Here is a 20,401-nt window from a genome sequence, read left to right as displayed (position 1 = left end):
CATATCTGTCTTCCTTACTTCCATTAGCAAACTATCCTATCAGGTGTGACAGAATTATTCAAGCTTTGTATTTTTAAGGAGATTTGAAGACATACAAAAAGATTACTTCAATCTGGTTAGATTTGCTGAGATAATAAATGTACAGTTGTCAAATAAGTTAAATAAGTAAATTAGTTAAAATAAGTTAATTGAAGTTTTAAAATATTAAAAACATTTGTATTTTTCACAAACTTCTTCCTTCAAATTTCACAAGATATTGAATGTTGGAAATTAGCAAGAAAAAACTGCAGGGTGTTCTAAGTAGGAAATTGGCAAGAAAAAAATAGACTATTTAGTTGTTTATATGAATTAAACATTTTGATCAATCCAATAAATATCATATCATAAATTAACAGTGTTACTTTCTTTAGGTTGGTGAGAAGTTCCGTGCACGTTCTTTGAAATTTCCTGGTCTGATATCTGGGTGCACCATGGATTGGTTCAGCCGATGGCCCAAGGAGGCTCTTGTAGCTGTAGCCAGTCATTTTCTTTCAGAATTTAATATGGTCTGCTCTGCATCAGTTAAAACACAAGTGGTGGAAACCATGGGTCTCTTTCATGATATAGTTTCAGAAAGCTGTGAGAATTATTTCCAAAGGTAATATTTTATACAAATGGAATAATTAATCCCAGAAGTGTTGCTACTGATAGTGGGTTTTGAACTCATTGTGTTCTATGAATCAATTAGTGTCTCTTAAGGCTAATACAAAAATAAATCTCTTATTTATATGCAATATATATATGCAAAGGCCATGAAAAGTGATTACTGTTACATTGCAAATTAATTTTCTTCATTCCCACTATTCAACAATCTTAAACATTGTTTATGTGGATTAAAAACAATCTAATTGAAATAAACGTTTGCATTATGATGAAATTTTATTTTGATTTTAACTGATTTAAAGACTTGGTTTATATAATCTTCTGTTTCATTGGAAGTAATCAAATGTAGTACATATCAAAGATAAGTACTAAGTTGATGTTGCTAATATACTATGTTTTAGGTATCGAAGAAAAACTTTTGTAACACCTAAATCCTATCTCTCTTTCATCAATGGCTACAAAGAAGTTTATGCTGAACAGTTAGGAATTATTAATGAACAAGCTGAACGTATGCAAATTGGTAAGCAAAATAGGGATAAACATGTGTTTCCACGTATGGTCTCGAATGATCTGGGTTTTTAATATTTGACTACTGATTTAGTGATCACTTAAAATCAGTTCTGCTGGATTACAGTTCAGACTGGTGGCATATGAGGACCATTTCTAAGCACTCCAGCTATTACCAGTTCACAATGATTCTCTTACAAAAATGCCTCAAAGATGTTTCCAGCTTAATCATTCATTTCAGTATTATATTAAATTTTCCAATTTAGCATTTGTAATAGAAAGTAGAACCTGAAAATGGCAAGAGAGAGCATCAGATGCTACTGTAGAGAGAGGTAGCTCTAAACACAATCGTTAATTTACTTCTCGACTTGTCAGTGGAAATTCTCATTGTACAATATGAGCACTTCACAGTTGATTAATTTCAGATTTCTGCTGTAGAATAAGTAGCTGTTACTTGTGGTCATTTTATAACTAGGCATCTGAAATACAGAAAAGTATGATTGAAATGTTCTTATAATTTGGGGTATCTGTTTGAAATAATCTAATTTTTGTCATTAGATTAGTACTTAATGGGTTCAGAATACCTTTTTCAGCTTTCTCCCCATTTTTTCTTCTCATTCTAGGATTGTAGCAGGGAAAGCTAATGCAGCAAAGCTTATCACTTTCCCTTTCATTGCTTCTCTTTCAGAACTTTTCTTTACAGTGAAGTGAAGTAACAATCATTCTGGAAATCGCTGTCAGAGGAGTGGGAGGTGGGAGTGGAATGTTAGTGTGTATGTACATCTAACCCTCAAGAGTATTTTAGGAATGGCATATGTCTGGGAAGAGAAAACATTCTAAAACATCTCTCTTATCTCCCAGTCAGTGTTTTTCAGGGAATATACCTTTGAACTTTATTGTTGAGAGTGGCAAAATAACTTGTTTTTTGGCAAGTAATAATAAAGAGTCTGTAGAATAGCAGTAGCCTGATCATGAGGCAGCTATGTCAGAAGAACAAGAAATGTGCTAGGTGAGAATGTTTGTCTGTGTGAAATGTGGTAACAGAAAAGTGGAGGGAGTTCACAGTGAAACATTGCACATCAAATATATAACTGCAAGTGTGCTCCGACTTAAGCCCTTAAGTAGAGAGGTAAGAGGAATACTTCTAGGCAAGTTGTAGGATTTTAAGAATCAGCAATGGAGAGGAGAGGCTAGAGAGGCTACAGCATACAATGCGGAACTCAGGAATAGCCAAATGTCTGTGCTCAAATCTACGTGCAGGAGAGGAGAGAAAAAAGAAATGCATGAATGCATGGGAAAGACAGAAGATATAATAATTATAGAGGGGTCATCTCTTTCTGGGCAACTGTTAGTGTAATGCTGAACGACCTCTGTGGATGGTAACTTCTAAATGTAAGAGCTATGATGAGGCGCAGATGAACACAGATGCTTTTTTTATGGGCTTTTCTGCACTCTGTCACCAGGGAGAAGAGATGGTAAACTAAATATGGACGTGCCAGACACCACAACCTTTCTGTAACCTTTGGGTCCACTTTTGGTGACTCCACTTCTTCCCACTTCTTTCTACAAAGGTCTCCTTATTAGAAGGCAGTGTGGATCCTATTCACAGAGTCACATAACGGTACAGTCGGAGACCATTTAGTCCAACCCCTCTGCCAAAGCAGGTTCACCTAGATCAGGCTGGACAGGAACACATCCAGGCGGGTTTTGAATATCTCCAGAGAAGGAAACTCCAAAACCTCTCTGGGCAGCCTGTTCCTGAGTGCTCTGTCACCCTCAAAGTAGAGAAGTTTTTCCTCAAGTTGAGATGGAATTTCCCATGTTCCACTTTGTGCTCATTGCCCCTAGTCCTATCACTGGGCACCACTGAAAAGAGCCTGGCTATATCCTCTTGCCACTCGCCCTTTAGATAGTTATAAGCATTGATGAAATCCCCTCTCAGTCTTCCCTTCTCTGGGCTAAACAGATCCAGGTCTCAGCCTTTCCTCGTAAGAGAGGTGGTTCATTCCCTTGATCATCTTTATAGCCTTTAGCTATACTCTCTCCAGTAGTTCCTTGTCTTTCTTGAACTGGGGAGCCCAGAACTGAACACAGTATTCCAGATGGGGCCTCACCAGGGCAGAGTAGAGGGGCAGGATGACCTCCCTCGACCTGCTGGCCACGCTCTTTTTAATGCACTCCAGAATACCAGTGGCACATTGCTGCTCATGGTCAACTTGTCCATCAGGACTCCCAGGTCCCTTCTCTGCAGAGCTGCTTTCCAGCGGGTGAACTCCTAACCTATACTGGTTCATGGGGTTTTTCCTCCCTAGGTCCAGAACCCTATTCTTGCCCTTGAACTTCATTAGGTTCTTTTTTGCCCAACTCGCTAACCTATCTAAGTCTTGCAGAATGGTGGCACAACTTTCTGGTGTGTCAGCCACTTCTCGCAGTTATGTGTCCTCAGCAAACTTTCTGAGGGTACACTCTGTCCCTTCATCCAGGTCGTCAATCAATATGTTGAACAATACCAGACCCAGTACTGACCCCTGGGGAATACAGGCCTCCAACCAGGCTTTCATCCTTTTTTGTCAACACAAGGTCCAGCAGCACACCTCTCTTGGTTGGTTCCTCTACCACCGGTGTCAAAAACTTATCATCAGTGCCCCACAGAAACCTCCTGGACTGTGTGTGATTGGCTGTGTTGCCTTTCCAGCAAATATCAGTGTAGTTGATGTCCCTCGTGAGAATCAGGGCCTGTGATCGTGAGGCTGCTTTCAGCTGTCTGTAGAGGGCTTCATTGTTATTATTTATCTATATCATCACTTCCTGATGCAGTGATACAAATGCAGTATCAGTCTGATTTTTTCTGATTGTCCTGTGACTTTGACACAACATAAACTTCATGTACCTCTCTCTTTTCTCTCCTTTCTGTCCTTTCTCTTCTTTCTCTCTCTTTTTTAAGTTTTCTATATAATGAGCATAAGGATATATTTTATTGCAGGTAATGTCCCACCTATACACTTTTAGGTCCTGTTTGCAGCTATAACCAACTAACGCTAAGAAGTATGAATTTCTCTTTTGAAGAATCAACCTTGTTTATAATCATTGTGCACCTTCTGAAATTATTCATGTCCATGAAAAGTGAATAGTAAGCACAATCATGATAATATGACTGCTTACACCACTTTCTCTCCTTTACACAATTTTAGATGAGAACACAAGGTACATGGCATTTGTGATCCTAGAGCTAGATTGTATTATCTAACTAGGAAAAAAGAAGTTTCCATTTTTCTGAATTTTATCTTTTACTTAATAGGTCTGTCTAAGCTGATGGAGGCCAGTGAATCTGTTGCTAAACTCTCTCAGGAGCTGGCCGTTAAGGAGAAGGAACTGGCTTTGGCATCTGTTAAGGCAGATAAAGTAAGTACTTAAGTGTTAAATAGCAAAAGGCAACGGACAGCACCAGGATATTCAGTGGCATAAAGTGCTATTGCAGAATTTTTTCATAATTTGTACAAGCCAAAAACCGTGCATCATGTTTTAGAATGAGATTTCAGTCCTCTCTCTGTAGCATGTTCATTCAGCATTTGCTTCTGAAAGTGCTTCTGAGTGCACTTTAACACTGAGTGCCTTCCTTGTTCTCCTCTCACTTTTTACCCACTCCTATAAGCATCAGGTTTCATTTTTTGCTTCATGGTTTTTTTGTGTGCTTGATTTACTTTTATTAAATTTGGGGTTATATGTGCACTTAACCAGACTTCAGTATTTCAAAATTCCTTAGAAAAAAGTTCATCACAGTTCAGTTCATCTTTTGTCTTTTACATGAACAAGATGTCCATGGGTTCATGAAATTGGTGGTCTGGTAGAAATCTAGTTTCCAAAATGAATCTCCGGAAAAATATATTAGGGAATGTATTAATGTAGACATTCTGTTTTCTGAAAGATGCCGTAATGGTAATTTAATATGCACTGGAGACGAAACTTTTGGCTAGTGATAGCTAAGGGCCTGTCTGCATTCTTCAAGGCCTTTCATCTTGCAAGAGAGAAAATCATTACAGAAGGGGATGAAAAGACACTTCTCATATTTCAGGAGTATGACAGATATGCTGGTAGAATTCACTTTGTTTAATATTTAGATTTTATATACGTTTTGAAATAGCTGTCTGGCAATCATTCACATATTCAATTTAGTTATCAACTTTTTCAATGGGGCACTATTCTGGGTCATCAGAAATAGAAGACGTATGGAGAAATGATAAAAGAACAGACTTTTATTTAAACTACATGTAATATTGTTCCTATTCTACATATTTCTTTCTTTCCCTTCCTACTGATAGAAACCAGAATTAGATTTCACACAAAAAAAAATAAAATATTGAGGGATTTGGGGATTTATCTGTAATTTGTTTTTCTCACAGGTGTTCAAGATCATTATTTATGTTCTTGTAAATGTGTAGACTGCTAACCTTGACTCTATAGCTGATAGTGGTCAAAAAACATTCTGACACCAACTGTATGTCACTCATGCAGAAGAGAATTAAAAATATATGCTGAAGAATCAGACACAAATGGATAACTTAATTCTGTTAATTCACACGGGGCTGTTTTTTGAATAGACTAATTAAGTTAGTCCTTTTAGACTAAAGGAGTAAAAAAGAACTGACCATTGGCTCAGATGGTTTGCCATCTTCCATTAGTTGTATTAGCTATACTATTTTTATTTTTCTTTGCAGAATTACAGTGAAAAAATACCAAATACTTCTTGTATCAAAAACGTGTAGGTTCAAATAGGATAAAAATCCATCACAGGATAAAAAACTGGCTTTAAAAGCCACTGAAAGTTCTTCAATCCATTATAAAAATAATTAATTTTTTACTATCCAGCTCCTGCTGAGACTCATATGATACTTCTTTGTGGGGATTCTGTAAATTGTATTCATTTTTATTCTATAATTATATATGCTATTAGAGTTAGCTTTATATTTTTCTGTATAACAGCCTTAACATATGTTTTCTCTTGTGTCTGATAAATTAATCACTTGTTCCACCATTTTGATCTATACATTTTATGTGTTTATTATCCACTTCAGGTACTAGCAGAAGTCACAGAAAGTGCCGAAGCTGCAGCTAAAGTGAAAAATGAAGTCCAAGGTGTGAAAGATAAAGCACAAACAATTGTAGATGAAATTGATTTAGAAAAAGTGAAAGCAGAGACTAAACTGGAGGCAGCTAAACCAGCATTAGAAGAAGCAGAAGCTGCACTGAATGTGAGTAAAATCCTTATCTTTTGATTAGTTTAGGTACTATATGAGTCACCTGTGAAAGAAAGGTGCCACCAACATGCAGTTGTCACTTGGTTTTGACTGCTCTCACCAGTTCTTCACAGCTGGTGGTCATGCCTCTGATGAATAATTATGGAGCTCACATTTTGCTTTAGAGTTTATTAAATACTATGTATTCTGCTTCCACCCTAATACTTGATCATTAGGAAGATATAAATCTTTCAAAAAGTTATAGATGCCTTTAGAATATCTGTTATTCTGAATTCAATAGAATACTTCTTACGCTGAAGGAATGTTTTTTTTCTTTATACTCAAGAGGAATGAAAGGCTATCTCTTCCTTGACCAAAAAAACCCACTTAATTTGGAGAGAAAGAGGAAACAAAGGGGATTCAGGGTGATCAGAATCAGGGTTAAGAAATTTGGAGGTATTGCTGCGCTATTTCATTATTCTGCTCTGAACAAATAAAAAGTAAAGAACTCTGGAATCAGAAATCAATTATGTATTATATTGTTAGGACTTTCTGTTCCAGTTACCAGTATTTATGTGACAAAAAAATATTTAGTGGAAAAAGCCTGGAAAGGAGCATTGTTTGCTCTTACATTGACATTTCGATAGATTAACTTCCAAAAATGATGAAAAAATTAACTTATAAAATGTGTAGACTCATACATTATCCTGTGGCATCTATAATATATCTGCAACTACTCCTTCTAGACATGTAGTGACATGCATATATTTTGTAGACACAAATTAATGTGTTAGTTTTGAAGTTTGCAATCATTTATTATTTTTGTATTAGTTACTGAACTAAGCAAAGTGTCAGTGATGCTACAAGAAAATGAAGTAGAAAAGTGGTATCTCCTACCTATAGTAACTTAAAAACCAACAAAAATAATCAATTCCATCTTGCAATAAATGATGACACTTAATCCTTAAAAGCCAGAATACTATTTTACCAATGAAACTGCTTTTAATTAAGTCCGGTGCAATTTTGCATTATATATTTCTTCAATCACTTAGCATGACAAGTTAAAATAATACTGCTGTTCCATGTATTGAAATTTGATTTTTGAGTGATGTCTTTAGCACTGGAAAAATATTCTTGTTTAGTAAATATTTATTAAAATTATTACAGTTTCATGAAACTATGAATTTTATTAAAGTAAACCCAGTTACTCTTTTTTTTGGTATGTACTTAGTACAAAATTGCCTCAAAAAATTATGACAAACATTAAAATCAAGATATTGAATGGGAAAATAGAATAATGGTATTGATGCAGCATTGTTACATTTTTCTTCAAATTAGACCATCAAACCAGCAGATATCGCTACTGTTAGAAAACTTGCCAAACCTCCTCACCTAATTATGAGGATTATGGACTGTTGTCTGCTACTATTCCAAAAGCAAGTAGATCCAGTTACCATGGATCCAGAAAAGCCTTGCTGCAAGCCATCATGGGGGGAATCATTAAAAGTAAGTAAAGTTTTCAAACAGTGTTTCTTGAACATCAGAAATAGCAGCTTGCATATCAGAGAATTTATGATGCTATTTACTCAAAACAGGACAGGATTTTATAAAAAAACAAACATACGGTTTTAAGATAGACATAGTATATAAATAGAGTTTATTTGGTAGCAAGTAGTAGGTTAATTGCTTAGAAACTTTTGTGGCAAGAGCTTTAGATTTTCCCTGTCCTGTGCCTGGCATATGACCTGACGGCATATAAATAAATCATACGAATCATGTTTAACCGTACATGAGATAAGGGCATTCTGGAAAAACCCTTTCTCTTTGGGAACTTCCTGGTTCACATTTATACAGTCTTTTCTGATCCTTCCAGGCTCCTTGATTGTTTGAAGGATTATTTGACTGACTAAGAGATGGGTTTTCCCATTCTGCATTTCGATATTCCTGGCCTAAATTCCTTGATCAGACCACCATCTCTTCCTTCTGGACTTTGATCTTCTACCATAATACTCTTATTTCCATGCCTTCTCCTGCCACTCTTTAAATTCTATTCTACCGCTATTAGTATATTAATTTGCCAATATGATTGCCTCAACTTTTTTGTCATGCAAATGAAGAAAGATTTCTTATTTTGAATATGAGTAGAGCTCTTGCTTTTTATTTAAGCTTTTCCAGAATTTAAGTAACCGTCAAAATTTTTTATCTTCTACCAACATAGTGAAATGGGATAAGCAGTTATGCCATGAGTTACCTTTAACATTTTAAACATTTGGTAGAAATAAGTTAAAACCAATGATTTCCCTTTCCAGAAGAATGCAGATCACATTTCACAAATGCATGATAAGCAGGTTTTGTTGTCATTCTTCAGATAAGTTAAAAATGAACTTATGAGGCTTTATCTTGGTTCTTTTTTTTTATTAAATGCTGCTGCTGAAATAATTTTTAAATCAGATCACAAGAATACAGAAGATGGAAAGTACATCAATGACTTGCAAGCCTAGTTACTGGAGTGTAACTGCTTAAAACTTTAAAATACTTGTAGGCATGTGGGAGGAGTTACAACTGAATAGCACACTTAATATTATCTGTATCAATTACCTCTTTTTACAGCAGAATTTTAGGAACGTTTTTTAACACACTTGCCTATGAACAGCTTTTGAATGTAAAATGTGTACACAGTTTATAAATATTCTGTGGGTTTTTTTGCAGCTTATGAGTGGCCCATTCTTGCAGAGCCTACAGCAGTTTCCTAAGGATACAATCAATGATGAGACTGTAGAACTACTCCAACCTTACTTTAACATGGAAGACTATACACTGGAGTATGGTAAAAAGGTGTGTGGTAATGTTGCAGGACTCCTCTCTTGGACACAAGCCATGGCAATCTTTTACGGTGTTAACAGAGAAGTCTTACCACTTAAGGTAATACATCATCCCTTGCATTAAATTGTAATTTAAGTTCATTTACTTTAATAGCAGTAGGATTGAAAAAAATATATATTTAGATAACTTTGACATAATTGCCTGTAGACTTTATTGGCTAAGGATGATAAGAGCAGAAAAAACCCTCTTCTTGATTCTAGATGGAACACAGAGCAAAAAATTATCTTAGATTAAATTTTTGTGCTCTAATTTACTGTGTACAGTGAAAGCTGCTTTCAGACTTATTATTTTCAGGTTTTATTGTGTTAGAATTACTTTATAATTGCTTCAAAAAGTTGTACCAGGAGAGGATCGTCATTCCTTCTCTTTATGAAGAGTCCTGTAGACATTGGTTTGTTGCTATTTTACTTTCTTTGCTTTCACACAATAAATTGGAGACTGATACCTTGCCCTTTATGAAGAGATTCAGAGCTCATGTCAATAAAGGAGATAAGTTGCAGTAGTGGGAGCCAGAGTAAAACATTTTTAAGAGTAATTTCTACTTCAATGTGGCTGTTGTTTTTGATGTTTGTGAACATCTGAATGAAAAATTTTATCAGAGGTAAAGACCATCTAGGAACTCAAATGTAGTGATTGTACTTTTTGAATTCTAGAAAAAGGCTTTAAGCCCTACATGTAGCAGAGTTTACAAAAAAAAATAAAAAAGACAAAGAAAAAAGTAAAAGGGGAAAACACATGAATGGTGATTCCAAATATTTTCCACATTTTTTGTCACTGGTAGAAGTGTTATTTACAAAAGCAACAGCAATGTATGTGGATGATTCAAAAAATAATTTAATGAATTTCCTGTGTTCAGCATAAATATCAGTTTAGGAGCAATGGGAAGACTCACTTTTAGGTTTAGGTTTTAGGACAGTGGTTTTCTAGTAGATAAAAGCTATATTAGCTGATAAAAGACCATATTGCTGCTGTTGTGATTGTTGATCGCTACGGAATGTACAAATAAAAAAGAAATAATAAAGCATAATCAAGCAAAAAGAATGAGTGATTGTTCCTCTTAGCTAATCAATATATATAGATCATAAACCTTACTTCCTTAACCGGTTTCTTTAAATGTAAATTTTTTTAAAAGAAAAGTTGACGGTATAATAGGAACCTTGAGTAGTACTACATTGTTATTTAACAAAAAAATCGTATCTGCTGTATACGTGACGTAGTTTTCAGATTAAATATTTTAATATTTATATAAATATTAAGTAGAAGTTATTTTGATGTATTATTTTCTCAGGAATATTAACTAATCAGACTAAAAATCAAGCTATAGTCAAATCTTGTATGACTACTGTTTTAATCATAGAATTATATGGGGTTGGAAGGGACCTCTGGAGATCATCTAGTCCAACCCTCCCACCAGAGTGGGTCTACCTAAAGCATGTTGCACAGGAACTTGTCCAGGCGGGTTTTGAATGTCTCCAGCGAAGGAGACTCCACCACCTCTCTGGGCAGCCTGTTCCAGTGCTCTACCACTCTCACAGTAAAGAAGTTCCTCCTCATGTTTAGGTGGAACTTCTTATACTCAAGTTTGTGCCCATTTCCTCTTGTCCTGTCACTGGGCACCACCAAGAAGAGACCAGCCCCATCCTCCTGACGCCCTCCCTTTAAGTATTTGTATGCATTAATTAGATATCCCCTAAGCCTTCTCTTCTCAAGACTAAAAAGACCCAAGTCCCTCAGCCTCTCCTCATAGAAGAGATGCTCCAGACCCTTAATCATCTTTGTGGTCCTTTGCTATACCCTCTCCAGCAGTTCCTTGTCTTTCTTGAACTGGGGAGCCCAGAGCTGGACAAAGTATTCCAGATGGGGCCTCACCAGGGCCGAGTAGAGGGGCAGGATGACCTCGCTCGACCTGCTGGCCACGCTCTTCTTGATGCACCCCAGGATGCCATTTGCCGCCTTGGCCACAAGGGCACATTGCTGGCTCATGGTCATCCTGTTGTCCACAAGAACTCCCAGGTCTTTTTCCTCAGAGCTGCTCTCCAGCAGGTCAGCCCCTAACCTGTACTGGTGCAGGGGGTTATTTCTCCCCAGGTGCAGCACCCTACACTTGCCTTTGTTAAATTTCATTAGGTTTCTCTCAGCCCAGTTCTCCAGCCTGTCCAGGTCTCTCTGTATGGTGGCACAGCCTTCTGGGGTGTCAGCCACCCCTCCTAGTTTTGTTTCATCAGCAAACTTGCTGAGGATACACTCCATCCCTTCGTCCAGGTCATTGACAAATATATTGAAGAGATCTGGGCCCAGTACTGACCCCTGGGGAACACCACTTGTTACAGACTAACAGCTGGATTCTGTGCCCCTAATCACAACCCTCTGAGCTCTAATATTTCTTCTCTTTAATATTTCTTCTCTTTGTAGGCTAACTTAGCAAAACAGGAAGGCTACCTGAAAATAGCTAATGCAGAATTAGCAAAGGCTCAGGAGGAATTAGATGAAAAGCAAGCTGAACTGGATAAAGTGCAGGCAAAGTTTGATGCAGCAATGAAGGAGAAAACGGTGAGAGTATTTTACTATTATGAAAAAATATTTGCATACAATGTTGTTACGTAATAAGGAACTGATACATGCAGTGAATGACATGGGTGAGGTTCAGGTATAAAAATAAAAGATTTAACCTATGTTTTCTCATATTTCCGTCTTTGTGTGAATAGGAACATATTAAACAATAGATGCACTTACAGTGCTCAAAAATCAGTTTTAAATAAATAAAATGGTCAAAATAAATGTAAGAGGATGAAAAAAATATATAAAATAACTCTAAAGAGTTTTGCATTCTATTACTAAATTAAGTACAACATTTTTTCAATTGTAGGACTTGCTGAATGATGCAGAAACCTGCAGAAGAAAGATGCAAGCAGCCTCTGCGCTAATAGATGGTCTGAGTGGAGAGAAAGTCAGGTGGACTCAGCAAAGTAAAGAATTTAAATATCAGATTAACAGGTATCAAATTCATCAGAGGAAAAAAAAAAACAGATGTAAAACCTGAAGAGTTAGTAAGCAATTTAGTTGTACTTCATTTTCTTCCCGGAAATCTTAATATAGTTATGCGATAATAATAACTGTCATCAAGGTTTTATTACTTTGTAGGGCTGAAGATAATATTTTCATACGATATTACTCTTAAGTTTTACCACAAAAATATTTCGGGAACACAAAGAAACTGTTGTTCTCAAAGAGCAACAGTTCTCTCTCTAAACTGTCCTCAGAACAGAACTTATGTTTCAAAAGCTGGTTGTCTAAATCAATAGAAATTGAAACTTTACATCACCTTTTAATTGTGATTGTGTTCCTTTTCTAGACTTGTGGGAGATGTACTGCTCTGCACAGCTTTTCTTTCATACTGTGGACCTTTTAATCAAATCTTCAGGAAGCTTTTGCTTAAAGATTTGTGGGAAGCAGAGATGAGAGCCCATAAAATCCCCTTTTCTGAAAACTTGAACCTGATTTCTATGTTGGTAGATCCGCCAACAGTAAGTTCTTGGTGTTTGGTGGGTTTCATTTTAATTTCAATGAACGTGTTCTGTCACTGTTAGCCAGCATTATGCTTGCTTAGAACAGAACTATAATCCCGAATATTGCTGTGCCAGTGTAGTTCTGGGGGTTCCAAATATTCTTGGCAATTTCCACAAAACATCTGAGTACTGAGAAATGTTTAGATAGATAAACAAGTTATATATTATAAACAAGTGACATATTGCACAATTGCCAGTAAGACAGTGCACTTTCAAGTATCCTATTTTGAGAACCCATCACCACAGCTACAGATCACATATCTACTAAAGCAGTGAGTTTGGCTGTTAGCTTTTGGTTCTGTCAATATTATTTGGGTCTGGTTTCAAAAACAAATTTTGTATGAAAGAGAACATTTAAAAAAGAATGCATGAAGTTTTTTCATTCAATGTGAATGTATGAGAAACCAAACCCAGGACAATGCCAGAATCTTCAAGTTTCTTTCAGTAAATATTAAGCCCCGAAAGCTCTCTTAACTTGGTTTTCTCTTAATTGATTCCAATGTTTAATGGCTATCAATTAAGCTGCCTTTTGACTTTCTTACACTTCTAAAATATTTTTTAGTCATCTAACTCTATATTTAGAAACGTACATAAAAATAAAATCCTGGAAATATTTTTCCATTTGTATTAATCACTTTCAGCAGGTTCAGATATACATACCCTTTTGTTTGATGTCCCCATTATTTCTTAGAAAATTGTAGCTGAAGGATAATTCCTACTTTTTTATTATTCAGATTAGTGAGTGGAATCTTCAAGGACTGCCTGGTGATGATCTCTCAATTCAGAATGGTATCATTGTCACTAAGGCAACTAGATACCCCCTTTTGGTAGACCCACAAACTCAAGGAAAATCATGGATTAAAAAGAAAGAAGAGGGTAATGAATTACAGGTGAGCAGTGTTTTAAGGGAATAATGTGCTGTATTACATTCTTCAAACATTGCTTTAGGGTGTGTTTGCATTTGAGTCAGTGTAAGTCATACACGTGTATCTGGGACAACTTCAACTTGTACAGAGACTGACAATGATATAGATTCATCAGCAGGGAACTTCAAAAGAGCTGTAAATCCCATTCAAGGACTTGGAAAAGATTATATAGTGATTAAATATTGGTATGAAATCTAGCAAGAAGTATGAAAGAGAAAGAGGTAGCCTTGTGTTCAAATTGGTGAGGACATTCTCTATACAGAGGGCAAAGTGGTAAGAAGTGTAGCAAAAGAGTGTAATATGAAATTATTTAGTGAGACTAAAATTGGGCGACTATTAGTAAGGTGACAGACAAAAGCAGGATAACTTACAGCTTTAAAAATGTAGGCAAAGTACTGGAACTGATACAGTCCAGAATTTAGAACCCAAGATGAAATTAACACATGAAGGTACTGCTACAAAAGTAAATTGAGGACAACCAGTTGAAACCAAACAAGACAAGTCTGTCTATCCTAATGTTACTGCTATTTTAATAGCTCTTTTATAGCTTAAGCCATAGGGTTAAATGTCTGCTCATTAAATATTATATAAAGACATGTCACTTGTAGTTTGCATCACAAGTTATTTTTTCACAAATGAAGTAGCATGCAAAAAGGAATGTGTATTTTAAACCCCTTAACCTGAATGTTGCAAAATCTCATGTGTCCTCCTGAATCTCAATAAATCTGGGGGGGTTTAGGTTCTCTAGATTTTGTAGATTTTAAGTTTTGGAGTAAAGCAAATGTGAAGTTCTTGCTTATCATTTTATCATTACTAAAGCAACTGTCAGAACCATGGAAAAGCTGAGGTTGGAGGAGATCTCTGAAGATACCTTGTCCACCCTCCTTGCTCAGAGCAGGATCTCGTGAAGCAGGTTGCCCAGGATTGTGTCCAGTCCGGTTTTGAATACTTCACCACCTCTTTGGGCAACCTGTTTTAGTGTTTAACCATTCTCACAATAGAATGTTTTTTTTTCCTTATTTTTAAATGGAATTACCTATATTTCAATTTGTGCCCATTACACCTTGTCCTGTTTCTGAGTGCCACTAAGACAACTCAGACTGAGACGACTTCATTCTCACCCACCAGATAGTTATATATGTAGGTAAATATCCTTTTGAGCCTTCTTGAGGCTAAATAATTCCAGCACTCTCAGCTTTCTTCATATGTCAACTGCTCCAGTCCCCTAATAATCTTAGTGGTCCTTTGCTGGATTCACTTCAGCATCTTGCTTATACTGGGGAACCCAAAACTAGACAGACGACTACAGTGTGTCTCCAGTACTAAGCAGAGAGGAAGGATCGCCTTCCTCAGCCTTCTGGTAATGTTTTTCCTAATGCAGTCCAGAATGCTGTTGGTCTTTGCTGCAAAGGCAGGTTGCTGGCTCATGCTCAACTTGATGTCTACCAGGACCCCAAGGTCCTTTTCTGCAAAGCTGTTTTCCAGTAGAATGGCCCTATTTCATCCCTGTAGAGAAAATCTTGAAACTAACATGAGAACTTTCTGAAAGTCAAAATCTAGGAAGCAAAACAAAATTAATGTTTTATTTATTTACTCCTGTTTTTTAATTATTTCATATATTATGAATACCATTTCGTGATATTTCAAACATCTGAGTTCATAACACTGTAACTGTAGTTCACCTGTTAGACTGAATTCATGTTCCCAGAAAGAATTTCTTAACACTTAAAAGCTAAAATTAGAAAATCTAGTCCTTGGACACAGGATAGAAAATTAAAAGTTAGGTATCTCTGATTTCAAAAATATTTGTAACATCTTCAATTCCCAATAAGCTGTACCAGTTTTACTTGGTACATTATTACTTTCATAGTGAAGTTTTGTGGATTCCATTACAGCCAATCTTTTAAATCACCTTTTTATGGTATTTTTCATTGTATACACAGGAAGTATTTTTGTTTAAATAGCTGCATGGGCAATGCTTATTAGTTCTTTCAAATGCAACTAACAAAATCAATGAAAAATTTTCGTACTGTGGTTTTCATATAAGACTTTGAAGAAATGTTTTTGTTCTTATATCAATTTATAATTTACTTTTTGAGGTAACTACCTTGAATGACAAGTATTTCCGTACACACTTAGAAGATAGTCTTTCACTGGGACGATCACTCATGATTGAAGATATAGGTGAAGAGTTGGATCCAGTCCTTGATAATATATTAGAAAAGAATTTCATGAAATCTGGAACTTCTTTTAAGGTTAGTAATCAAACAAAAAACCTGGAATAAGCAGTTAGCTTTATGGTGAATGGTATTTTACCTTCTTATTCCAAACCTCTGCTAAATCAAGTAAACTTTGCATTCAGTAGGGTAGTGTGAAGAATCAAACAACTAATAAAATATAGGAGACAAAGCCTTGGCTAAGTAGTAAGGTCATGAGTCTAAGATTTGAGTTAAAGTTACTGCCAAAGATTCCAAACTGGAACCATTTATGTTTATCCTATTGAATGCTTGTATTACTTTCTATTGATTTTAAAGCACTTTCATTTTATGCCCTTTAGCAGAATTAATAGAATTGATAAGAACTCACTCTTCCTAGTGTGGTGATTGTAGCAATTGCAGAATCTTTTATCCGGAATAGAACTGTTTTCTGATGGAACAAGACAAAAACCATGAAGTTTTATTAATAATATTAAGTATATTACCAACCTTGAAAAATCATGAGTCTTTCTGACCTTCATTAGATAAAGAAATCACTTCCAAATTTTAAAAACAAACTCTCTTGAAACATCCTGAAATAAAATGACCGCATATGCTGTATATATTTCCATATATGTTTTTCTCAAATAATCTTAATTAACTGGCTAGGATCAGAGAGAGACGATAGACCAGATTGTTGATGATAATGAAAATAAAATGATTGCTATTTTCCTGGAGTAGTTTTATTTTAAATGTCAGAGCAAAAAATATGCTTAAGGGAATGGTTTGGTACTACTCCTTCTTAAGCCAGGTATTTGAAGTAGCCTTGGAGGGTCATAGACAGTGATCGGATTTCCATGTGCACATGCAGCTTTCAAGTTAGACTGCTGATTTGGAATATCTTAACTTAGTAAAAACTTCTGTCAAAAATTCTGAATAAATTTATAGTTCCTTTAGAAAAAAAAATATTAAGATACACCCAGTCTTAATATATATAGAATTAATTTCCAATAATTTATGTTCCATTGTTGTATCCAATAATTTCTTTTTTTTCACTGAACACAAGGGAAAAATGATTTCTTCAAAGGTCAGTAGTTTCTACCATCTTCATTTGAGGTGTGATTTGAAGCACAAAACTTAAACCAAATGGTTCCGGAGCCATTAATTAGAACCCACAGCAGAAATAATCACTATATTTACCTGGAGGAGAATCCTACTTTTGTAATGTACCCTAACTGCTACCGTTGTTATTTTCATGACAAATTTGAATTGTGAAATAAATTTCCTCTCTTAGTCATTTCAAATAATGTAATATTTTTTTTTCTGGTCAATATTATTGAATCAAATAAAGCTCATTTTCCTCTGCTTAATACTATTCTAACTTACTCCACAGGTGAAAGTTGGTGATAAGGAAGTCGATATTATGAGTTCATTTAGACTATACATCACTACAAAGCTATCTAATCCTGCTTTCACACCTGAAATTAATGCAAAAACATCAATTATCGATTTTACTGTTACAATGAAAGGACTAGAGAATCAGTTACTGAGAAGAGTAATTCTTACTGAAAAACAGGTAAACCAACAGTACACACAAACCGTAATGATACTTAATTATTTATATTTTTTTAAAAATTTAATTGTTTTTAGCATGTAGGGAAAAGCGTTCTCCTGGAGAAACTGGCTGCTCATGGCTTGGATGGGCATACTCATCACTGAGTGAAAATTGGCTGGATGGCCAGGCCCAAAGAGATGTAGCAAATGGAGTTAAATCCAGTTGGCAGCCAGTCAAAAATGGTGTTCACAAGTGCTCAGTACTGGCACCCATTCTGTTTACAATCTTTATCAATGATCTGAGCGAGGAGATGGAGTGCACCCTCAGTAAGTTTGCAGATGACACCAAGTGGGATGGAAGTGTTAATCTGCTTGAGGGTAGGAAGGGTCTACAGAGGGATCTGGACAGGCTGGTCTGATGGGCCAAAGCCAGTGGTATGAGTTTTGGCAAGGCCAAGTGCTGGGTCCTGCACTTGGGTAACAATGACACCGTGCAACACTACAGGCATTGGGAAGAGCTGCTGGAGAGCTGCCTGGTGGAAAAGGACCTGGGTGTGTTGGTTGGCAGCTGGCTGAATATGAGCCAGTAGTATGCCCAGGTGGCCAATAAAGCCACCTCTTGCACCCTGGCTTGTATCAGAAATAGTATGGCCAGCACGGCTAGGGAAGTGATTGTTGCCCGGTACTCTGCACTGGGGAGGCCACACCTTGAATACTGCAGTCAATTTTGGGCCTCTCACTACAGGGACATTGAGGTGCTAGTGTCCAAGGAAAGGTAACAAAGCTGGTGAAGAGTCTAGAGCACCGGTCTTATGAGGAGTGGCTGAAGTAACTGGGGTTGGAGAAAAGCAGGTTTAGGGGAGACCTTATCTCTCTCTACAACCACCTGAAAGGAAGTTGTAGTGAGGCAGGTGGCAGTCTTTTGTCCCAAGTAACAGTAAATAGGACATCTGGCTTGTATCAGAAATAGTATGGCCAGCACGGCTAGGGAAGTGATTGTTGCCCGGTACTCTGCACTGGGGAGGCCACACCTTGAATACTGCAGTCAATTTTGGGCCTCTCACTACAGGGACATTGAGGTGCTAGTGTCCAAGGAAAGGTAACAAAGCTGGTGAAGAGTCTAGAGCACCGGTCTTATGAGGAGTGGCTGAAGTAACTGGGGTTGGAGAAAAGCAGGTTTAGGGGAGACCTTATCGCTCTCTACAACCACCTGAAAGGAAGTTGTAGTGAGGCAGGTGGCAGTCTTTTGTCCCAAGTAACAGTAAATAGGACATGAGGAAACAGCCCCAAGTTGCGCCAGGGGAAGTTTAGATTGGATATTAGAAAAAATTGCTTCACTGAAAAGGTTGTCAAGCATTGGAACAGGCTGCCCAGGGAAGTGGTTGAGTCACCAACCCTAGACATAATGAAAAGATGTGTAGATGTGATTCTTAGGCATGTTGTTTCATGAGGGAATTCGCAGTCCTAGGTTAATGGTTGGACTTCATGATCTTAAAGGTCTTTTCCAACCTAAATGATTCTATGATTCTATCAAAAAGAAATGCTCAAATGAACTTGAAAAATCAGCAACTGAATTTTGAGTATGACTCATAGTTGCAGTCCATAAAGTGTCATGACGTTTTCTTGTGTTTTAATAATAGGAACTAGAAGCAGAACGAATTGAACTCATGGAAGATGTAACTTTTAATAAGAGAAAGATGAAAGAACTGGAAGACAATCTTCTGTACAAGCTAAGTGCAACCAGAGGTTATGTATCAAAGCGTGAAAGAATCAGGATTAAGCAGACTAAGCTGATTAACATTAGAATCTTTCCATACAGAAATTGATTTATCCATCCAAGATACAGTAAGAGGTCATCCAATGGTAGAAAATTGAAGTGTGATGATTTACTGGTGTATGAGGGATTTGGTACTATAGCATACCACCATATACAACCCTAAGACACTAAGCATTTTTAACACCTAAAAATTTTTGTAAAACAAATCAATTTCTTGAGAGCTTTCTGCCCCTCAAATGAGGTAAGGTATCTGATCATGGGCCAATTCTTAACCCATTGAAAATGCAAAACAAAATGGGCTGGCTTAAATGGTGTTGAAAGTCTTTTGCAGTATATTTGGAGACTGCACATGATCAGTTACTGTCTCTTTGGTGGAAAGAGAAGGTGGTAACTTTCACCAAATCAATCAGTAAGTACTTCAGATGCAGGAATACTGTTGTGTGACCATTGCCTTTAGGACCCCACCTCTGTTTGACTTTGAGTGTACCAATCAACAAGCTTTAAAATAATTGAAGTAGTGTGTATAAATATGCATCTTATGTGCATAAGAATGGTGTGTTCTCTATTACATGGTGCAAAGTTGTTGGTGTACATACTTTCATACTGACATAGGTTGAATGCATTTGTTAAGCATGTTGAATATAAAAATAATTTTTAATGTTACATATCCTGTTTGGTCTCCATTTTAAAAGCTTTCTGCAATTCAGTAAATCATTTCCATTTGTTATAAATAATTCCTGTAATTTGACCTTTCCATTTTTACATATGTGAAGTGAAAAATTTGTTATAAAAATGTCCTAAATATCCAATATTTGACTTCTCAGGTTCACTAGTAGATGATGAATCCTTGATTGGTGTTCTGCAAACAACTAAGCAAACAGCTGCTGAAGTAGCTGAAAAGTTGTCTGTGGCAGCAGAAACTGAAGTGAAGATTAACACTGCTCAGGAGGAATACCGACCTGCTGCTACACGTGGAAGCATTCTTTATTTTCTTATTACAGAAATGAGCATGGTCAATAACATGTATCAAACTTCACTCGCTCAGTTCTTGAAGTTATTTGATCAATCCATGGCCAAGTAGGGAGACACAGATTTTTCTATTATTCAGATGTTTGTC

General features: G+C 36.4%; 1 protein-coding gene across 1 annotated transcript in view; it reads left to right on the top strand.

Annotated features, from left to right (window-relative positions):
• Positions 1–20,401, top strand: part of DNAH8 (dynein, axonemal, heavy chain 8) — a 135,854-nt gene that overhangs the window by 91,164 nt on the left and 24,289 nt on the right. Inside the window, exons 64-77 of the mRNA XM_014950520.1 lie at positions 411–637; positions 1,044–1,162; positions 4,448–4,551; positions 6,222–6,398; positions 7,722–7,889; positions 9,093–9,305; positions 11,679–11,816; positions 12,133–12,260; positions 12,619–12,790; positions 13,567–13,722; positions 15,858–16,013; positions 17,347–17,529; positions 19,148–19,253; positions 20,109–20,361. Coding sequence (XP_014806006.1) covers positions 411–637; positions 1,044–1,162; positions 4,448–4,551; positions 6,222–6,398; positions 7,722–7,889; positions 9,093–9,305; positions 11,679–11,816; positions 12,133–12,260; positions 12,619–12,790; positions 13,567–13,722; positions 15,858–16,013; positions 17,347–17,529; positions 19,148–19,253; positions 20,109–20,361 — 2,300 coding nt within the window. The remainder of the gene's footprint in view (positions 1–410; positions 638–1,043; positions 1,163–4,447; positions 4,552–6,221; positions 6,399–7,721; positions 7,890–9,092; positions 9,306–11,678; positions 11,817–12,132; positions 12,261–12,618; positions 12,791–13,566; positions 13,723–15,857; positions 16,014–17,346; positions 17,530–19,147; positions 19,254–20,108; positions 20,362–20,401) is intronic.

The sequence above is a fragment of the Calidris pugnax genome, unplaced genomic scaffold (assembly GCF_001431845.1).
Source record: "Calidris pugnax isolate Ruff unplaced genomic scaffold, ASM143184v1 scaffold24, whole genome shotgun sequence".
Classification (NCBI taxonomy): Eukaryota; Metazoa; Chordata; class Aves; order Charadriiformes; family Scolopacidae; genus Calidris; species Calidris pugnax.
Note: the sequence above shows the minus strand (reverse complement) of the source record. Positions and strands in the feature narration are given on the sequence as shown.